The sequence below is a fragment of the Pseudopodoces humilis genome, chromosome 2 (assembly GCF_049639895.1).
Source record: "Pseudopodoces humilis isolate 2021_Gansu_Grassland_sample_001 chromosome 2, ASM4963989v1, whole genome shotgun sequence".
NCBI lineage: Eukaryota > Metazoa > Chordata > Aves > Passeriformes > Paridae > Pseudopodoces > Pseudopodoces humilis.
In genome coordinates this window covers 16,033,487-16,054,465 of record NC_142201.1, presented here as the reverse complement: position 1 = coordinate 16,054,465, position 20,979 = coordinate 16,033,487, and the positions used below count along the sequence as shown (strand labels likewise).

The 20,979-nt window shown below is 40.3% G+C and overlaps 1 protein-coding gene across 4 annotated transcripts in view; it reads left to right on the top strand.

Moving 5' to 3' along the window:
- The window catches only part of REPS2 (RALBP1 associated Eps domain containing 2), a 95,681-nt gene extending 75,738 nt beyond the window's left edge, over positions 1-19,943 (top strand). For 3 of the 4 annotated variants that reach the window (XM_005516666.3, XM_088051781.1, XM_014252431.2), the window contains exons 15-18: positions 9,404-9,487; positions 12,034-12,179; positions 14,256-14,361; positions 14,925-19,943. In XM_005516666.3, the coding sequence (XP_005516723.2) occupies positions 9,404-9,487; positions 12,034-12,179; positions 14,256-14,361; positions 14,925-14,993 (405 nt within the window). In that variant the 3' untranslated portion in view covers positions 14,994-19,943. The remainder of the gene's footprint in view (positions 1-9,403; positions 9,488-12,033; positions 12,180-14,255; positions 14,362-14,924) is intronic. The other variant, XM_088051782.1, reaches the window with a different exon arrangement.
- The last annotated feature ends 1,036 nt before the right edge of the window (positions 19,944-20,979 follow it).

Below are 20,979 nucleotides of genomic sequence, written 5' to 3'. Positions count from 1 at the left end.
TTCTCTGTCTGTTCAGTAATGAATATGCAGCTGGTGCTTTGCTAAGATGCGTCACTTACATTTACTTCATTTATTTCTGATGATATTTAAAGATATTGAATCAAATATCAAAATACTATTGTATTAATGTCTTCTAAAACTATCTAAAACTGGTCCTTGAAAACATGATGAACTCCATACTCATCACATTATTTATTTTTTTCCCCAAGCATGCTCTTCTTTGATAAAAATAGCAGACAGTAGGGAAGTTTGTGTGATGAGGTCATAGTTCAGCTGAGCTGACCTTTGCAAATAGCATGTAAGCAATAATGAGCATATGGATTACAGTAGTCCAGTGGGGCCCTTGATTTAAAGAGCACAGAGAAGTTGGAGGAAGGAATCTGCTTTCAAAGCTGAGACAGGATCAAGACCTGAAGAAAAGACATGGGGCTGAAATTGCATATTCAGCTTTTTTTTTTTTATTTCAAGATTTCCCAAATTCTCTCCTTAAATTTCTGTTTTAACTTATTTTTCAACGTTATTGAAAATCATTGTTTAGTGTAATTTTGCTGTACCACCTGCATTTAAGCACTGTTAATGACAAATGTAGCTTGGAAGTGAAGGAAACCCTGCATGTTTCAGGTGGCTGTGCACCTTATAAGTAGGCTCATGATATGATGATATGATTATTTTAGCCCAGCTTTGGAAATAATTTGATGGAGGAGGAGAGGGAAATAATTTCTTACACCATAGGACTATGGATTTCTATGGATGACTGAGAAGCAGCTTGAACTAGTTGGCTCTTTAGAGTGAGATTAAAGGTCTCAGGGGACATAAAAACCAAAGTGTATAAAAGAGAGGTACCCAGAGGTAGGTGTTACATTTCAGTGGATCAGAAGTCCAGAATACAGAGCAGAATATAGAAATTGTACCTTGACTTTAGTCCTGTGTTGCAGTGCTTTTTAGTAGAATTTATTTCAGCCTTTAGGAAAACATTATTTTTCCTGTCAGAACCTCCAAGGTAATCAACCTTGGTGAGTTACTGAATCACTGGTTATTCAGAGTGTGCCAAACATCTCTACTTATATCACAAACTTCCTAAATTATGTCCACATCCAACTCTGCTTCCATAGTCCAGGCGGCTGAATTCTGAGGGACAAGGATTGTATCACAGGGTGAGCAGAGCACGGGGTGGTACTTACAGCTGATACTGTTGTGGCCTTGACTTCACAGCTCAGGGGATGCACAGGTTTACTGTGGCAGGCTTGAGTCTTGGGATGCTCTGAGGACCTGGCCAGGTTATGGCAAATAGCAGCAGGGCTGGCTTCTCAGCTCAGCTTGCTGCTGCCAGCCCATGCTCTTCCACACCTCTGCTGGGCTGACACCTTTACAGGTGATGTCTGCATCTCTTTTTACTTCTACAACAGCTTTTTGAGCTGGTGGATTTAAGTCTGTGTTTCTCTTTTTTTGATGGCCTCTAAAAGACTATGGTAGGATGTGTCTCTATTGCCAGTCAGCATTTTATTGACTTTGTATCGGTTCATAAGCTGTACTTAAGGTTTTCTCAGAGCTTTCACCAGACACTTCTCTGAGGCAATGATGCTTTTATCTGAGGTCACTATGATAACTGTAAGTAACCTGAATAAGTAAAGGTGGACAAAAGGCCAATTTAAATAGTGTGGATACATCATTATCTTCAGTTCATGATCTTTTAAACCAAATTCCAGCCCATACCTCTCTGCACTCCAAGCCATTTTGAATTAATGTTCACAGCAAGACATTGTCAATTGCAGAATTAACTCTTTTACTAGATTAATCAATTAATATAAATTAATCAATTCAAATTGCTTTCCAATTAAAAAATTCATTCAGGTTTTGCCTCAGTTCTGTAGAGTTCTTGGAAAGATTATGTATGGAAAAGCACTTATACATAGACAAGAGGAGATTTTTTAGGTATGTTACTTTGAAATGTTTTCCTTTTGTGCATCTCACGTTTACCAAGTCTGCAGTAGCTTCTTGGATTTAAGGATAATTTTATCCATATCCATTTCCCAACTATTTTGACTATAAGTATTTAATATACTACAAACTGTTGTAGACTTAGGATACTGGCAGTGCCTTACCTCTGCTTATTTCCCATGGCATGCTGTAGTACATAGAACAGATAACCTGTCGCTTTTGGAGATACCTACTGTGATTTTTTTTCTGGGCTTGTAGAGAATGGGATTCAGTGGCTTGGGTAAGTTTTCCTCATCCTGTGTTCCTAACTTGATAGTAAACTTAAATCAAGGAGAAATGGCATAAAGGTGACCCCAAAACTCCTGTGCAGATCCAGGGCTGCACAGAGAAAATTTGTGTAATATGAAGGTGCAAGTATCATGGTAGGAAGGCAGAGTAGCTATGCAGATGATTTGCAGTGACACAGATTTCAGATAGAAAATAACTTTGGGTGCTCATGAATAATGTTCTGCTGGAGCTAAACGTGTATGCACATTTCATACAAGCCCCTGTCGTCATTTTTTTTTTAATGGAAAACCAAATAATACTTCATTACTGTTGGCTTTTAAGCCTACAGAAGTCATTTACTACAGCTGCTTTCTCTGGCAGATTTAGTAACATATTTATGTTAATAGGAATTACGGATGAACACCAAAAAGTAAATATAACTTTAGGATTTTATCCAAAATCAGCTAACTATCTGTAATGTTGCCCAATTAGATCAACATTCCTTTATTTAAATTACTCTATTTCAGTACCTTCCTGTCCAGCAATGAAGGCGTATCTTCAATCCTGCCTGTGCTGTATAAGGGAATTTGAAAACAGTGGGACTGGAAGAAAACTTTGTCTATCTTGGCTGAAAAAACTGATGTTCCTGGTCTCTTTTCCCAGAGTCACAATTTTAAGCCTGTTGGTTTTGTAAATTCACACTGGTTTGTGCTGCACTTTTATTTCTGGAGACCTTGGGATGTGTTTTTCCCACTGATTCCATGCTGGCAGTTTTGGCAGGCACTGAAAAAATTATGGGTGAAGGCAAAGCATTCAAGTGAAGTAGAGTAGGCAGCAGCTGTTAACATTATCAAATTGAAGTACCCTGAGTACAGTGCAGCTCTAAAGATTAAAATCACACTGTGTTATAATGAGCTCAGAATTCGGCTGTCAGTTTAGTGGCCGTTGTTATCGATTTGGTGAAATCCTGGAAATGAAGCACTGTGAGGGGTGATGAGTGGGTCACCCTGCCCAGTCCTAGCACCTGGTGGTGTTGGAAAGCAAAGATATTGCTCTTTTTAATGTATTGAATGTTCTGTTCCCCAAATGTTATTTCATAACTCCTTGAAGCTTTTTGGACATTCATCATCCAGAATTGCAACTGAAAACTGAGGCCCATTTCAAGAAGTTGTCTCTACTAACATGCCTCCACGTCCTGCTGAATCTGGGGAGAGCCATGAATGTTGCTCAGGTTGGATTTTTAGCCATCAATCACACGTGCCCGTGCTGAAGCCAAGAGGTGGGGAAGGACTCCTGTCCTGCTGAGACCTCTGGGCCTCCAGACAAGGATGGCCATGTGCAGGCTCAGTGCTGGGAGGTGGTCCAGGCAACCCCCTCCCCACCAGCATCTTTGGCTAAAGCAGAGATACATGGAGGATGAGGTCGGACTTGGTTACGAGGTTGTTCGGAGAAAATACTCTGGCATCCCTTTATTCTGTAAAATTACATGAGGAATTTCAAGTGCTGGCAGGACACCTTGAATTTATGCAACTTTTCTGTTGCATAAATAAAAATTACCCATTGCAAAAAAGTGAAGATTTTGCTTTTGGCACCATGCAATTTTATACATGATGGTACTCTCCCAAATAACTATTTTATATTAAATGAAAGGAATATTTTTTAGCTTGCATTTAAAACCACTGTACAAGGAAAGGTTGGGTTTTTTTTAATTATCTCCATGGTTTTGGCTGCAGAATAACGTATGTTGTATAAGCCATGCAATAGGTACATGAAGAAGCATGTAACAATAATGAAACTGAAAATCTTCTATAGCATAAAAGATTTTGCCATCTGCCACTTTAATATAATACAAATGGATTATCTTTCTCTCATGAAAATTATATATTAAATCTAAGACAGCCAGACAAAATAAATTGTGATTTAAGAAGTGGTGGAAAGTAGCACAGTTAAAATTGAATTTGAGGAGTAGTTGATGGATGCTGTAAAATCCTTCCTAGAGAGGTTTCTGGAAGAGTGAAAGAAGGCAAGTATCTTAATTAAAATGTGTTGTAACAATTCTTTAATTTGGCTTCACATTTATCATAACAACGAAAAAGGAGCTAAGTACCCAATGCCTGTATCTCTCTAGTGGAATGCACATATGCCTTTCTAGCTTATGTTAATCTGGTTTTGTGGAAGTTGAAGTATTAAAACAGATTGTTAATGCTTCCATCTGGGTCCTATTCTTTCCTTGTGAATGAGCTGAACATTGCAGCAATTTGTTTGTATTTACTGCCTTTCTCCTCAACCTTATCACCAGCCCTCAGATAGCTCAGAGAAAGAAAAAGCTTATCCAAACTTGAGGGCTGCACAGTGCTGAGAAAGCAGGCAGCACACTAAGACCCTGGCAGCTTGTTGCATTTGCATCCCTGTGGGGTTTTTTTTTCTGTCTTACCATTTTCATTTTTTGTAATAAGCAATAAAAAGAATTGATGATTCAGTGTGGGATGCAGGAGACTCACAGAAACTGGAATTGAGGTGTCTCAACTTACCAGAAATTGGCTTTAAGCACAAAAATACGAGTGTTTAGAAAGGAGCAAAATACCTCTCAAATGAACTTACACAGAGATGATAGAAGATTGCAATGGGCACATGCAGAGTGTTAAGCATATTTGGTATCTTACTTTTTCTTACAGATAAGCTGTTCTCAATACTTTTTTTTGCAAAGCTAAGCAGTGGCACTATATAGGTAATGATTATGGGCTACTCCAATGAATGCACAAAGATAATTTCATTTCTCTGAGTAGTACCAGTGACTACAATGGCACTATTGCCATGTGTAAAGTTAGCCTGGAGCATAAGTGTGAGTGAAATTGAATTGTGGTAATGATTGAATATATATACTTCATCTCTTGCAAAAAGGCTATCACATAACAGAAATACGAAAGCTTGGTGTAGATCTTCTGTTCTGGAAGATCAGTTACGGATTGTCTTGAAAAGTGGGTGTGAAATCTACATATAATCCAGCATTGCAAAGCAAAAGAACTGGAAATGTAAGTGAAGAACCAGTTGTTAAGATACTGTGTTCTCCTATGGTTATGAAAATCTTTCATCTGTTAAGATACTGTGTTCTCCTATGGTTATGAAAATCTTTCATCTGAGGCTTTCAAAGCACTCGGTGCTTAAGTGAGCATTACGTATTCTTGTAGAAAGGTAGTGTTAGGTGCCGTCACGTGGAGCACTGAGATTACCAATGAGTGATCAAGGATCATGCAATGAAATAATGAGCATTTGCAACTCTTAATACTCTCCTTGACCATGAGGAATTATATGTCCTAATGCTCAGTGCTGGTCATAGGCCGCAGGATGGGCTCTGTCTGTGGCCATTGCGCACAAACTTTGTTGGCCAGTTCTACCTTCTGCCTGGAAGAACGAGAAGGGTATGGCTATTCCTAGAAAAGTCAAGACTGTGCTAAGGAAACAGGAGATACTGTCTATTAATATAACTGGACTTGTCTCTGCAAATAGAATCTCTTCAGAAGATTTGGAATAGAACACTCTCTTGCTCTTTTCTGTCTTCTGTCTCTTACCCTGCTTCCCAAAATCAAGATCCCTGTAGGTAAGTTTATTCCATTCTGAGGATGTGAGACATCTCCATCGAAGCACTTCTACACTAGCATAAATGGAGTTTCCTTTGGGAGACCATATTGCATAATTTATAATTAATAAACCAACGGTGAAGAATTTAAACTTGAAAATAATTGTGCCAAGATATGTGATTATTTTAAGACATTTCTGTGATTGTAGGGAAGTAGTTTATTGCTATATTTCTGAGTGAGTTGTGGACAGACTGTGCTAAGCATGGTATTAAAATGATGATGAACTAAAGGGAATTCACCTCAGCTGCTGCTGAAGGAACTCCTTTTACTTGTACTCCTCTAGAGGACCAGAGTACTATTGAGCCAGGCTCTCTCTGCCCAATAACAGCAGGCTACAAATACCCCACATCGAAATCAGTGAATGAAATCTGTGAAGAATCCCTCTGCCAAAGGAAAAAGCAGGAGTTATTTTTCCTTTAAAATCTGTGTGGGGACAATGAGGGGAAAGATCAGCTTGCAGATGTATTTGTAAAGCCTCTCAGAGAGGCCTTTGTTGTGTTGGCTGCACCAGCAGACCTTTGCAGTGAGTGATGCGTGTGCCAAGCTCTCAGAAGTGGCCTGTCCCACGTGCCACTAGGTGGCACTTTAGGGACATGGCAGGCACTTGGTTTCCTTCATTATGCAGGAGCTGCATCACCAGAACTAGGGTTTTTTGGTTTTTTGGGTTTTTTTTTTGGGGGGGGGGGGGATGGTGGGGGAAGAGGGTGAGGGTCGGTCCGATGTAGCTATTTCTATATTTTTACCAGCCCCTGCACCACTGGCTGCTGAGCATTCTCATCCTCATGTCCTGGCAGCAGTGGCCAGCCCAGTGACCACAGCCAGCATGTGCCACAGCCCTGAGCATGGGCTGCAGGCCGTTCCTGACAGACACATCACAGCACTCAGCTTGCAAAATACGTCTTGCTCTCACAGATTGTGAAATCTTACCCTTTTTGACATTTTCACTGTGTTTTATATTTGCTTTCACCGGAACACCAGGTTTACCCTTTCTTTCCTTTTTCAGCTCCCTTTGGTTTAAAACAGTATTCTCCTGCAATGAGACCATTAAAAAAACAAAAAAAGAGGAAGAACGGAAAAAAGAGACAGTGGTTCTGCAAAAGTTTGGGTTATGTTTTTTTAAAAAATTTTCTTCCCTCTCTAGGCCCCTTATCTGACAGTGATTTCAGTTCTGATTATTTGAAACAGACATCTTGGAATACCAGCCTGTTCAGTTACTCCTACACTGTTTGAACATACTAATTATTCAAAAGCTGCATTTTTTTATCTGTACATAAATAACATGGAGTTGGTTGGTTGTTTTGTATTTTTTATTCCTCTCCATTCTGTGGACTAAGTTAATATATGCTTGCTTTTGATGCAAGGTTTAGTGTAGACCCCAACAAGAGTGTGAGCACGAGAAACTGCCTGCCTAGCCAGATTAAGGCAGGTATCTAGTGCTCTCTGTCACTAAAAGGTCACTGAAAGCTGTCTTTCCTGTACCCTGGCACTGTTCTGTGCAGCAAAGCTATATTGTGAGGACTTTATAGTATAGTATATAGTGTATCTGTGGTCTCTCTGAAGAGCTGGGTTTACACTTACTGTCCTTAAATGAATGAATGGGTTGTCAAATTGATGTGGTCTAAACTTACTGTGTGGTTCTATTCATTATTTGAACTTTGCCATCCCCAAATTATTCATGAAACCCTTGTGGATTTTGCCAGGCTACTGCTAACAGTGCTTAGAGCCTTCATTTCTTTCAAATGTATAAAAGCAGTTGTAGAAATCAGGGAGGTTATGAGCTATTCAGCTTGCTGATAAAGAAATATTCTGTTGCATTCAGGACTTTTAAAGGTCTTTGATTTTTATAGGCACAAAAAAAAATTGCTTTTTTCCATTTCACTCTATTTGACCAAAAATCTACATTTACAGAGGAAGCGCTTCAATATATAAAAAGCTTTTCAAAATTCAAATGTTAGCATCCATTAGTTATTAATTTTTTTTTAAAATTGAGATATTCATATTCAAATACTGGAAATATTACAGTGCGAGGGGCTCTTTGGAGTTTTTTAACCATCAAGTAACACGACAGATGTAGCACACTTAAAAAGGGTGGGAGAGAAAATGTTAGACACAAATCTTGTCAGTCCTCTTCCTCTCTCTCCTGAGGAATTTCACATGCATTTTAAAGAAACTAATTTCAAAACTTCCACCTCTGTGCACTTGTTTGATATTGTATGGTTGGAGAAGAGCAGTGCCACAGAACCACATTTACCTTGCACCTTTCTGTACAGCTCTTATTGTGTCTGTTATGGAAAAAATAAAAATGGTATGGAAAAGTTCTTCCTTTTTAAATATACCAAATTCAGTGCTTTCTGTTGTTTTTATTTAACTTACACTTAAGCACTTGGAAACTTGTGACTGCTACAGAGCTTGGTGGGCCTATGCAGAAACCTCTTGGCAACAGTGAGTTAGATTCTTTGGTGTGCAACAAATGGTTATTATGGCTAAAATCCTGGCCCCTTAAAAGTTTGAGGTTTGCCCTATGCTTGGTTTTAAACACAGGCTTTCACCTGTGTAGAAATTAGCTGCCTTTGAGGAGGGAGGAGGATTGCAGGTTGCCCCTGCTGCCTGGGGGCCATTGCCAGCCTGACTCCAACTTGGCAGAAGCTGGGAAAGAGGAGGAGAGGCTGTCTGTCAGTGCCAATTGGCCCCAACCTCCTGCTCCTGCCTGCCTTCCCCATCTTAGAGAGGCAGCCCATACCTTCTGGACAGAAAACAGCCACACCATGTTTATAGTATCATGTTTGCTGCTGTGCACCTGGGGACAGGCCGTTCTAAATCCTGCCACCCTACCTGCTGCTGTGCCCTGTCCTGGTGGAGGAAATCAAAAGGTGCCAAAAACTTTAATGAGAGGCAAAGCAAAGGATTAACCCTCTGCTTTAATTTGCTTCTCAGTCAGATAATTTGGGAATCAGGTGTTTTGTTTTGCAGATGTGTAGATCTGGGTGGTGAGTTTTCAGCTGGGTTTCTGTTTGAAATGTGAGAAGGGAGGAGGGAAGACTTGTCTGCTATTTTATGGTTCGTGTTTTCAGTAACTTTGCTGGAATTTTTGGTATGATTCTGGCTTTCTCACTCCAGCCTCACAAACTTCAAAGACAGAGGCTTATGCCTATGAATTTTCATTGCCTTCAGGTGATAATAAGGTGACAGGGCATATCCAAGATCTTTCTAGGTTTTTTCCACTCTCTTAGTTTTTCTCAGAGTATTTAGATATAATGGTAATTCTAGAAGAAATTCTGGGTACTAGATTGTTTACATTCAGAGACATGGTTCCTAATGCTTCACTAAAAAAACTTTTCTCCTGTTTTCCCAGTGCAATGAAATGCAAGAATATGGTTTCATTAAAAATCTGCAAAAGATGTATGTCATCCATTCAGCTGTCAACCTAGATCTCCATTTTCCCTACTGTTGAATTGTTAAAGTAACTTTTCTTTTGTGTCTAACTTTTCCTTTCATTGACTTTATTGCATGTGACTGCTAGTCATTTTTTGGGTGTAGCAATGACTGATTTGTTGTTGCAGACAGAGCAACCATCTGAGGTTGAATTACACCCTCAGATGAACAGACCCCCATCGCAGGCAGAAGAAAACAGTTCAGCAAAAAAGGTGAGATCTGCACACATTGTACCATTATGGAGTGATTTGCCTTCATCAACAAATGTGGTTATTTTAAGTTTAAAAGCAATTAAACTGAGGGTTAGGGTTATGTTTTTACATGTTTACCTTCTCTGGAGGTCAAGACACTGGAGAGAACTGTGATCATATGTGACATCAACTAGGATAAATCATTAAGAAACCTCTTAGTATGTACATATTGATGCACGTGCTTTGAGAGAGGCAGCTTGCCATTTATTTCAAATCAATAGGGGCTTGTGGAGCCTTAGGGAAAACAAAAAGAGTTTGATTGTACTCCAGCCCTGTCTCACATTAGTTCCTCCAAATTGTGATGTACTTCTTGGTTTCAGTTATTGAAGATTTGATTCTGATGTAAATACATCTGTTTGCTAGAGGTGAGGATCTGCCACTAAATGTACATAGACTAGGAGAGATTGTTCAAGATGTGCAGTTTCTAATATGTTTTTGTATGAACCTATAATTTGTAAAATTAAGCACTGAAATTAAAATGGCACACTTCAAAGTCCCTTGCTTAGGGATGGAGTGGCCTTAGCAGTGGCTGTGAGCATTTTCCCTCTCCTGGTCATGCTCTGACCACCTCCTTCCACCACCCCCAGCCAGAACAGGTTTGGATAGGGGGCAAATATAGATCCTCCCCATTCTGGCCCCTCCTGCAGCCAGACAGCATCTGCAAGACATTTACTGAGCCCAGCCAGGAACTTTTGCCACGTGCTGGATGTGCCATGCTCAGGGAGCACCATCACACTTCTTAGTGTAACAGGCTGTTACAGTGTCATCATTTTCCGTATGTGACAGGGCTTTCTGGGCAGTGTCCTTGCTCTGCTTGTGCTCATCATATGCTACTTCTAGCCTGGCCCTGCTTTTCCCTTGCTCTGCTTTGTAGCCCTGATGGGGAAGTGAAGTCCTTGTGGTCCACCTCCTTCATGCTCACCCTCATCCCACCTGGTTCCCTGAACTGCAGCGAAGCCCCAGGCTGTGGGAGGCAGGTGGTTGTTGCACTTTTGAGCCACCTTCCAAAGCCTGGTGCAGCAGCAGCCAGCCAAAGAGCCCCTGCCGAAGGATCTGCTTGGACCATTGCTTAAAGCGTTGTGGTTTGAAGGGAGGAGGGATTTATCCTGTGGTTTTAGTAGGGTTTGGGCAGTTTAAGGTAGACTGGGATTGTGTGTTTGGCACTGTAGTTGTGGAAGGCATATGCAAGTTCCTCCCTTGCTGTATGGGGTGTGTTTCCAGGGAGCTGTGTCTGTGCAGAGGGTTTCAGAACATGGCATTACCAGAGATCTGTGCACTCCTGATGTGCTGATATCCTGATCAGAACATCTGATAATATTTTTAGATGTTTTCAGTAATTACACAACTGGCTTTTAATGTTTAAACCTTTTTCCTTATAATTCAAATTCTTTTAATAATTGCAGCCTTTCTAATATGAATGATTGATGATCTTATATTGGTTACATTTTGTATCACTCATAGTAGTCTCTTGTGAGTCAGGCTGCTTACTACAGTGTTGGATTTTTTTCCTTGTAATTGCTTTGTCATAAAATGTTTCCCCATTAATTTTTTTTTTCTTATTTTATTAACATTTGGCAAAAACACAGTAGTGAAGGTAATCTAGCCCAGTAAAATGTGTGATATTGAAATTTGGTCTTTGGTTTTGTCTTTGCTGAAAAACATGTCTCAAGTCAGTTCAACTTTTTGAGTCCTGGCTTTCTCATTCATGAAATGAGGCAGTAATAGTTATATCCCTTGTAAAATAGATCTAATAATAAAACACACTGAAGAGGATATGTTTATGTTTATAATTTAAATCAGCTATAAGGTGGTAAAATTACTTCTCATTGCAAAAGAAAGGGTGTCTTCATTTATAATAATGAAAACACTTCTTACCACTGAAGTCATAAAAATCCAAGACTCTGCTCTACCTAGAAAACCCAGACTATTTCTTTGCTGTAACTTATCAAGAGAAATAGCTGGCCTTCTCTACTTCAACACATTAACTTTGCATGGATAATTTAATGTATTTGTATTTCAAAACTGTATGCAGTGTTTTTTCATGTAAGAGAGCAGGGGAGAAGGGAGAGGCTCCACGCCAGATGTGTGAGGCAGTAGGTTGGAATACAAGTGATTGATTATTGATTCTGTTCAACTGAGCATAGTCAAAAATAAATCTTCCTCTGTTTTTAATGCTTTTGGGTCAACCAGGGGCTAGTACATGTGTTTATACCCCTGCCTCCACCTCCACCCCATGCACACTAAGCTATAAAACCAGTTATGAAGAGCCTGTTGTCCAGATGAAGGCAAAATACCCTTTCATTCATGAAGGGGTTGCAGGAGTTACTGTTCCTTTTTCAAAGTCAGAAACCTGAGAGGCTATTACCAAATTGGAATTAAGCTCTGCACATCTTTAAATTATGAAATCTTTAACCAGCTGTCAGCAATTTATGTGTCACAAGAATTCTCCAGCCTAATGATGGGGCACATATGGCCTGACTTAATGTTGCTGTGTTTTTTCCTTTCAGGAGGTTGTTCTTGCTCAACCACCCTCCAAACCTGCCCGCAGGAAGCTCCGGACAGAGGCACAAGGGCTGGAGACCCCTGAGCTTTCTCCCACTATAAATGTGACTTCATCCCTGCCAGCAGTCAAGCCTCACCTCCCAGTCCAAAAGTAAAAACCTGTACCAAGCATGTCAAACTGCAATATGAGATCTGATATAGCAGGGTTTGCTCTTTGTGTAATTTTGTGTTTAACAGTTCTGTTTCTGAGAGTGCTTCACAAGGTACAGGTCTCTGAAATCTACATCAGTCTTCTCAAATGCAGACTAAGCTCATAGTGACTGTCAGTGGTATTTTGTAAGTAGATAACCTCTTCAAAGGTGTTCTACTTCTGTACCTCGTAGACATGTATGAGGAGCAAGCCTAGCTGTTCAACCATCTCTAACACCAGCATCTCTAACACAACTTAATTTATATGTGACAATGTGTGTTTCTGCCTTGCATGTGTCTTCTGGAATTTTGCTCCTTCATGGAAACAGATATGACCACATAAATGCCCAGGAAGCTGAGTCATGAAAGGCTTGATGTTGGTCATATGATATTTCTTCATTGCAAGGCATGTTAGAAATGAGCTTGCCACTGGTGGGAGGTGAGCCACAGACCACTTGTAGTCTGTCCGATAATGGCCAAACCCAAGATGTGTTGTTTGCTCTCGTAAATACAGCTGTCAAAGCTGTCAGCAACAAAGACTTGTAGGGATTTCACTCTATGTATATTTAATAGTGGTGGAGAAGGGGCTGTACAGATGGTAAGTGAAGGCACTGAAACCCTATTGGGGTCTGTGCAGCTCTCTCAGCTGAAGCACTGTGCAAACATTATACCCCACCGTCACCCAGGGCCTTGCAAAAGACATCTGATTCAGTCTGAAACAAAATCAAGCTGCCCAAATCAACTGAGCGTTTCTTGGCAGACTGTTTATCAGTAGACTGAATCTGTGCTGCATAATTGGAGATTAGAATAAGTAATAAGACTCCTAGGATGCTCTTGAAGTACTATTTTGTGCTTTGGGAGTGCATATTCCATAGTGGTTCAAAGATAACAGCATTTGTTAACATCTCAATCCTGTCTTGTCTATATTTCTCCTAAAATATTAAAATGGCCACAGACATATATTGCTTTTATTTTTTTTTTCCTATAATTTATTACTTTATAGTCTATGGAGAGTAGTTTGCAGGAAAATAGTGAAGCAGAAAACTGACAGTTCACTGGAAGATAACAGCACAAAGTCCTGTCACTGTGCTGCGCGTCTATTGCAAAAATCAGTGTCATCAGCTCTGTTAAGAGAGAAGGGCTAATGAGGACTGTGTGCCACTGGACCTTATTTAAATAGGGCATGTGTTTTAGATCCAATCTGGCATTAGAGAGTTCTTGTTTCCTCATGTGAAACTTTAAAATAATCTGTTTGGAAAGGGACTTGGATATTCAGTCAGTATTTTCTGTGTTTTCTTTCTTTTTTGCTGTTATCTCTCTTGCTTTGAATAGGTTGGTCCTTATGTACAACTGTCTCCTTTTATACCTGTCCACATAGCTGTTATTTCCTCCAGATCAGTTACCACTGCCTATGAAGCAATAAAAATTCTTAATTAACAAAACAAGTTCTTAAAATAAAAAAGGTACATCCTTTATTTTAGCTGCAAAAGAGTTGACAGAAGCCAATCCGTCACCTTCCTGTTTGTGATGTCACATGGTTTTGGTGGAAATGACCGTTTTGTATAAAAGAAGTATTAATTTCTGAAGTAAAGAAACATCAGAATTATCAAAAATCTGAGACAGAATTTTCATGCCAATGTCCTTTCTTTCTGTATGGAATGGTTTTTGTATTTTCTGCTAACTACTCGTGACTATTTAAACTCTACAAGTCTCTGAAAACAGCTAATGCAAAGATGCTGCAATAAGCGCAGCTGTGCAGGGATCATTCTTAAACTCAATGAGAATGCAGTGTTTTTGAAATAATTGATATGGCCTAAATTATTTCTGTCATTCAGGTTAAGAAGTTTCAAATATTCCACCTGATTCAGTCATCTCATTTCAGCGTTACATTTTTCTTCTTTTAAATCTGTAGTTTGTACCATGTCTTTGAAGTGTAGTCCAGGGTGCAGAAAGTTAGGCAAAATGGGTGGCTGTTCTTCTGGCATCAGCCAGTGTTGAGACTCTTAATTGAAATGTTTTGTATCTATCTGTCTGGCAGACAGTCTTCCAAGCAGAAAAGGGCTATTCAGACCGCTATACGAAAAAACAAAGAAGCCAATGCTGTGCTCGCCAGGTTGAACAGTGAGCTCCAGCAGCAGCTGAAGGTAAGGAATGCATTGAAAATCAGTGACAAAGCTCCCTGCAGTCACTTACATGTCACCTCCAGCAGTATTAAAATCAGAGCAAAATATAGGACAGTAATTGAAATAAGCACAGATATGAAAGCTTTTAATGAGAACACATTGCCATCATTCCTTGGGTCAGGTCTTGTTTGCTTCCATCTTCAGCAGGCCAGTACTGTTACCTGTGCTTTGCAGTAGGAAAAGACAGATAAGTTTGTCTAAGTTCACAGAAGAGAACTGAACTTGTGCTTTGAGTTATATTGCAGTCTGGAAGCTTTCTGATAGAGCAGAGCTCTGCTGTTTTTATGGAGACCAGAAGACTTGATGGGTACTCCTCAGGCACATCTTGCCCTGAGGCTGAGGGTTCAAGTGCTCTCCCACTCTGGGGCTCTGAGCCTGCCCAAATGGGAACCTGGAGGAGCTGCAGTCCAGCCCAGCTCCACACTGGCAGGGAGCCCCCTCATGGGAGGTCAATGAGAGCCTGCCTGGAGCAAGGTGGTGCATGTGAGCATCCCAGAAGTTTTAACACACCTCTCCTCCTGCAGGAGGTTCACAAGGAACGCATTGCCTTGGAAACGCAGCTGGAGCAGCTACGTCCTGTCACCGTCTTGTGACTGCCCACACGGCCGAGCAGAGCAGTGTCCAGCAGCCCTGCAAGGAGAGTCCTGTGCAGCTGAGCAGGGTCTCTGCCAAGGCAGTGGGGAGGACTGGCCTTGGCAGGTCTCTCTTCACCCCATTTATGCACATTTTGCCTTTGCAGGTGAGGAAGGTACAGAACCAAATACCTGACTATGGAATATTTCTGAGTGGGGGATGCTTTGCCTTTTTTCCTCCCCCTTCCTAGCCTAATGTGTAAATGCAGTTTATCACTGAAATGAATAACCTGAGAGTATTTTATTTATGTAAAGAATTCCTGATTTATATGCGTTTTGGCAGCACCTCCTGCCCCGATCATTAAGAGGTACAGAGTTCCTGAGTTCTTGCTTAAATTGAAAACTCATCCTCTGAGATGTGCTTCTGGATGTTACTGATTCCTGTAGGATTGTATCATTGTAGAGTACCTGTGGATTTAACATACCATAGGAATAGAACTTGCAAGATGTACAGAATCTTTATCCTTAATCACATGTCAAATAATTATTTTCTTAGTACTGTTTATTATGCAATCACGGATGTATTTTAATGTTAGAGAACTTATTTTATTAGTTCAAGTCATATAAGAGAACAGTAAAAAATACTAAAATATAATTATTTTGGAAATTAGGAAAAAAATCTTTTTGAGCTACAGCTGTTTCTAATCACCAGTATTTGAGCACTTGCTTGCAACTACCAGTGACTCTGCATTCTTTTAGCATGTTTGAGATGACTGGGGTATAGCTTTTTTCTTTTCTTTTTCTTCTTTAACCAGTAGTGTACTTCTAACAAGAGGTTAAAAATGCATTCAGGGCATTTTTATAAAACCTATTCTATGTACATTCTTATTAGTCTGCTTTGTTGTCTTAATAGCTGCTGGTATGTTTTAAGGATGTGTACAAGAATTGTACTTCCAGAAGAGGGAAGATAACAGAAGTGCTATGTATGAGGCTATAAAATGTGAGATGGAAGTAATTGCCTTTTACAGCAGGCTTTCGTTAAGGCTCCTTTGCACATCAGTGGAGATGCTACTGGTAGGAGAAAGCTGCTAATGCCCAACTATTTTCTAAATGAGGAAGCAAAGATTAATCTTTAACCTGCATTTGATCCATGGATGCAGTGGTTGGTGGCTTTGGTCTCAGTTCTTACAGTGGAAGCTGGTTAATGAATGTTGCTGTATTTCTTGGGGCAATACTCTTGGACTGGGTGACTTCAGACATAAAGATGTCAACCCTGCTCCCACCATGGCTATGATGTGCTTTACTGGAAGGGGATGTCACATACCTGTTGTCCATCTTAAACATGACCCTGCATGTGTCTCACTGCCCTGATTTAAGTGTATGTGGTTGCCTTGCAGAAACGGTGCAGTAATTTTGTCACCCTTGTGGGTGTGATGCTTGCTCCCTGTAGCTGTAGGACGGTCCTGGGGCCAAGAGGGAGGAGAAGCAGGTTTGAATCAGCTGGGTAACCTTTCCTTGGGGCATCATGGAATGGCTGCCGTGGCATATCAGAGGGCACCAGAGCAGCCAAAAGTTGAGAGATAGGAAAGGCATCACTGGGAGTGCTTAAAGTGGTAAGGAAACAATCTACTTTTGCTGAAAGGAATGTGGAAGGGGGACGTGAATCCAGTAGTCTGCAGGTGAAAATAAGCATTGGCAGAATTGTTACTAAAAGTCTGGTTTTGTAATGCACTGTTTTTGATTCAACTAAAGATCACTGTGCCAACAAGCAACAACTGTTCTTCTGGATTTGGGACTTATGTGGCTGTTGCATAGCTGAGGTCAGTCAGGTGGTCATTCCTCATCAGTGACAAAATGTGAGGAATGCAAGCTTTTCTGAGAATCTGCAAAAGAGCCTCCGCCCTCTTGCTAATAGTGGTATTGCTGAGAATTTATCATCATTTATTTCAGTTGTTCATAATACTGCTGAGTCATTCCTGAGATTTAATGAGGTTAAGTGGTCACCCTGTTTGCTTTTTAGTTCATACATTGTTATTTGGTTAATAAGCCCTTACTATTTCATAGGAAATAATCATATGGCACACTTATTTTTTCTTTAATGGGTGATTTTTTAGGGAAGGCTTTTAAATGATTACAAGGAAGTGTGCACGTTGCATTTTTAAGGCAGTGGAGGACTTTTTCATGTTTGATAGGAGCTTCCTTTGAAATAATCTCTCGTTTATTTCACCTGAGTTATTCATGGAATATATGCTGTTCAAGGGAAGAGTGGAAGAGTCTGCTTTGTACTGTTGTTTTCAAATGTCTCCCTTCTAAGATCCAGGAGTTTTTTTCATTTACTGGAAATTATGATACTTGCTTAGCCAACAATGGAATACTTTCTTGGCTGTTATTTTACCACTGGATTAATAAATAAAAGTATCTAACAATCTCTGCATTTTTAGCATTGCAATCAAATGCCTTCAATGACTAGAATGTGAGTTGATTTGTATTCTTTTTGGTGAAATGTCAGCCATGATGATGATACACCACACATTGGTAAAGTGAAATATCAAGGAGAGGTGTTGATCTGTTATACATATGATGCAGGAGGTCACTGTTCTGTGTGTCTCAATGGATAAGCATTTATGATAGCCCACACAAAATGAAAAAAATGTGTCTGTTCTTGGGAAGCTGTTAGCATTTTGAGGAGAGGAGAAGGCATCATGAAGCAGACAGTGCTTCTGGCAGTTGCTCCATGCGGCCATGCTCATGGCTACTGTAAACAGGCCCTGGCTGCTCCACATTCACATCTAAAGCCAGTATTACAGATTTTCTTCAAAACTACTTTTTCTTTAGAAAAATGTGGGTGGAGCGAAATCATCATTTCTTGCAGAACTTTCTTAAACTTTGGATGGGAGATGCTCCTACATCTAAAAGCATTTGGTCAGAAAGGGAGACCTCACAGTCTTAATGTTCAGAGTACTTTCCTGACCTACAGGTGAGTGATCAGCTTTAAGCCCCTGACATCCCTGACCCAGAACAGCAACTAAGGTCTGCCTGCCCCAGCTGCCAGCCTGATGAAGGAGTGGGATCACATTCCCATGCATGAGCTCTCACTGTCCTCAGTTTGTGGTTTCTGTGGGTACTTGAGCAGAGCACAACATGCTCAGTAAGAGAGGATAAATGGGAACAGGTGCACAGCATCTTTGCGTCTGACAGGATGTGCTGGCCATGAGCCATCAAGTCTTCAGTGGGCAAATAAATATTGTTGTCTGCAGGACAGGGCTAGGCAGAGCAGATAAGGATCTTCCTCTGTGTGTGTGTAAGTGTGCACTCGTGTATTCCTTTTGTTCATGTATTTCTTTATTGGGTCTGTTAACTTTCATATCACCTGATACCTATATTTGTTTCAATCTATGGTAATTCCATGGTGAAAAAAGAAAAATGCCAGCTAAGTGTAGTGACTGATTGCCTTTGTAGATAAGCCATTTTTATTTGAGCTTTCCAAAATAAATACTGACCTGGTAATTAAGCAAGGCAAACAGTTTCCATTTCTGAGGCATTCTTTTATTAAACAAACTACCTGTGAACACACATTAATTCTTAAGGATCAATGTCCTTCTCCTAGTTATTAATATTATACTAGGGTGCAGTGGAAACATTACCAGCTCTGTCCAGAAAGTCCTCACTTCTCCCTTCCAGAGAGTTATGGTGATGTAACAAAAGTGTGCTTAGTCAAGGCAGCCTTGTTACTGGTACATAGTTGGATATCCTGTCAAAGTCAAAATATTATCTTCAGACTGCATGGCAGTAGTTTTCCTGATGGAAATTCCATATCCATGTCAGGGAATTGGTTTGGCTATCATCCAGACAGTTCCTGCTTGACAGATGATCAGAGGGCTGGAGCACCTCTCCTATGAAGACAGGCTGAGTTCAGGTTGTTCAGCCTGGAGAAGAGAAGGCTCTGGAGAGACCCTGTAGCACCTTTCAGTACCTAAAGAGGCTACAGGAGAGCTGGAGAGGGACTTTTTATAAGAGCATGTAGTGATAGTACAGGGGGGAATGGTTTCAAACTGAAAGAAGGCAGGTTTGGATTACATATAAGGAGGAAATTCTTGACTGTGAAGGTGGTGAGAAGAGGTTGCCAGAGAAATTGTGGCTGCCCCATCCTTTGAAGTGTTCAGGGCCAGGTTGGATGGGCCTTTGAGCAACCTGAATAGTGAAAGGTGTCCCTGTCCACAGCAGGGGGGGTTGGAACTAGGTGATCTTTATGGTCCCTTCAAATCCAAACCAGTCTCTGATTCTATAACACTGCCAAGGCTAGCCAGCATAGGGTGATGAGGCTGTGCATGGTAAAATGACCACAAAGAGATGGCTGGGATTTGGAAACCTTCACAGGAAGCATTTAGGATGGGCATAATGTGAAAGTTGACTGTTGGTGATGCATAGGTTGCTTTCCTCCCAGCTGAGCTTTCAGGCCAGGAGGAAGAAATCCTGTAAAAGTTGCTATCTGGGAAAAGAGGGATGTCTATTTTCCATCAGCCTTTCAGTCTTCAGCATACAGTCCTTGACAAGAAAATACATGAGTTTGTGAAGCAACATATTTTATTGACTAAAGAGTAAAGTATTTTTTTCAGGAAAAAAAAGTAAATCTTAGTGATTTCGTATCTTTGAAAAGAGATGACGTATTTTGAAGCTTTTTTCAGCTATCTTGATATGTGCTATGAACATATGCATTATGTTTTACTCTGTTACTGATTTTTTGATATAAAAAAGTTGTATTGCAAGTGTTATGGTTGTTAATCTAAAAAAATACCCCAAGGCTATTATATATTTTAATTTTAACTTATAAATTAGATAGCCAGATTTAAGTAATTTGTTTTCACAGCTGCAGACTGTCCCCGTGGTAAGCTGCGAAATGTATAGTGTTCTATACTATGCCCATCTAATTTTGGAAAATGTATGTGATATGAAGCTGGGTGCTGCATTAAAATAAAAGTGTCCAATGAGTTCAAATTGCCTTGCTTTTGTGGTTTATTTAGGATGTTGATGGTACAGATCTGCCAGGAGACCAGAAACTGTGACACCCAGTGGAAAAAATACCATGTTGAAATGGCTGACCTTCAGCTTTGAAAGATGAAATCACTTACATTGGGATTGTGTGTACACAGTAGAGACAGAGAGAGGCTTATTTAAAGTGAAATCATATTTCCTTAGGCTACAGTTAAGTCAAAACTTCATCTTTGCTTTGTCAGGCCTTGCTTTGTCAGAATTCAGACATAACTCCCTGATTTAGCCCAAAGAGGGACACTCTTTCAGCGCTGTGAAGGAAAAACCATTCCCAGCCTCCAGCAGACCCTTAGTCAGAGGGTGGCCAGGCAGGACCTGCAAGAGGACTTCAGGTGCTCCACCTGGAGTGGATTTGGCCCCTTGTCAGCTGCAAGAGCTGAAATTAAGCTGGGAAAATGAAACCATTTGAATATCTGGCCTTTGTGGGCAAGGAGCCAGAGGGGACAGCATATTCTGCTCTTTAACTAGTATGATTTTTAAGAATTATGTCACAGCTATCCAAAGAGCAGAGCTTTAAAAGAGGAAATAACGAGTGATAAATTAATTCTTCCAGCATTAAGCCATGACAAGGGATGTTTTATTGGCCTAAAAGTATGTCTCTGGTGCACATGAGGCACAAGGCCAAGGCGTTAAAAACTTGTAAATATCCTGTGGGGAGCTATTTGCCATCAGCAGTGGGATGGATTTAGATGGCTCCTCCATTCTTAGTTTTTACAATTAGATGGTACTCTGGGGTGCCTTCATCCAAATCTAGATTGGCTCTCCATATTTAAATTCATGGTTCCAATAATCTTTCTTAAAAATTAAAAATGCATCTTCCTGCTCCAGAGAAAAGTTCTTAGTCAAAGTGGGAAAGAAAAGAGGTAGGAGAAGCTTCAAAAGCCCTTTTTAATCTGTTTTTTCAAGTAGTGCTGCTTTACAAGTGTGCCTGCTTCAGTGGGATGTTTACATGGATTTT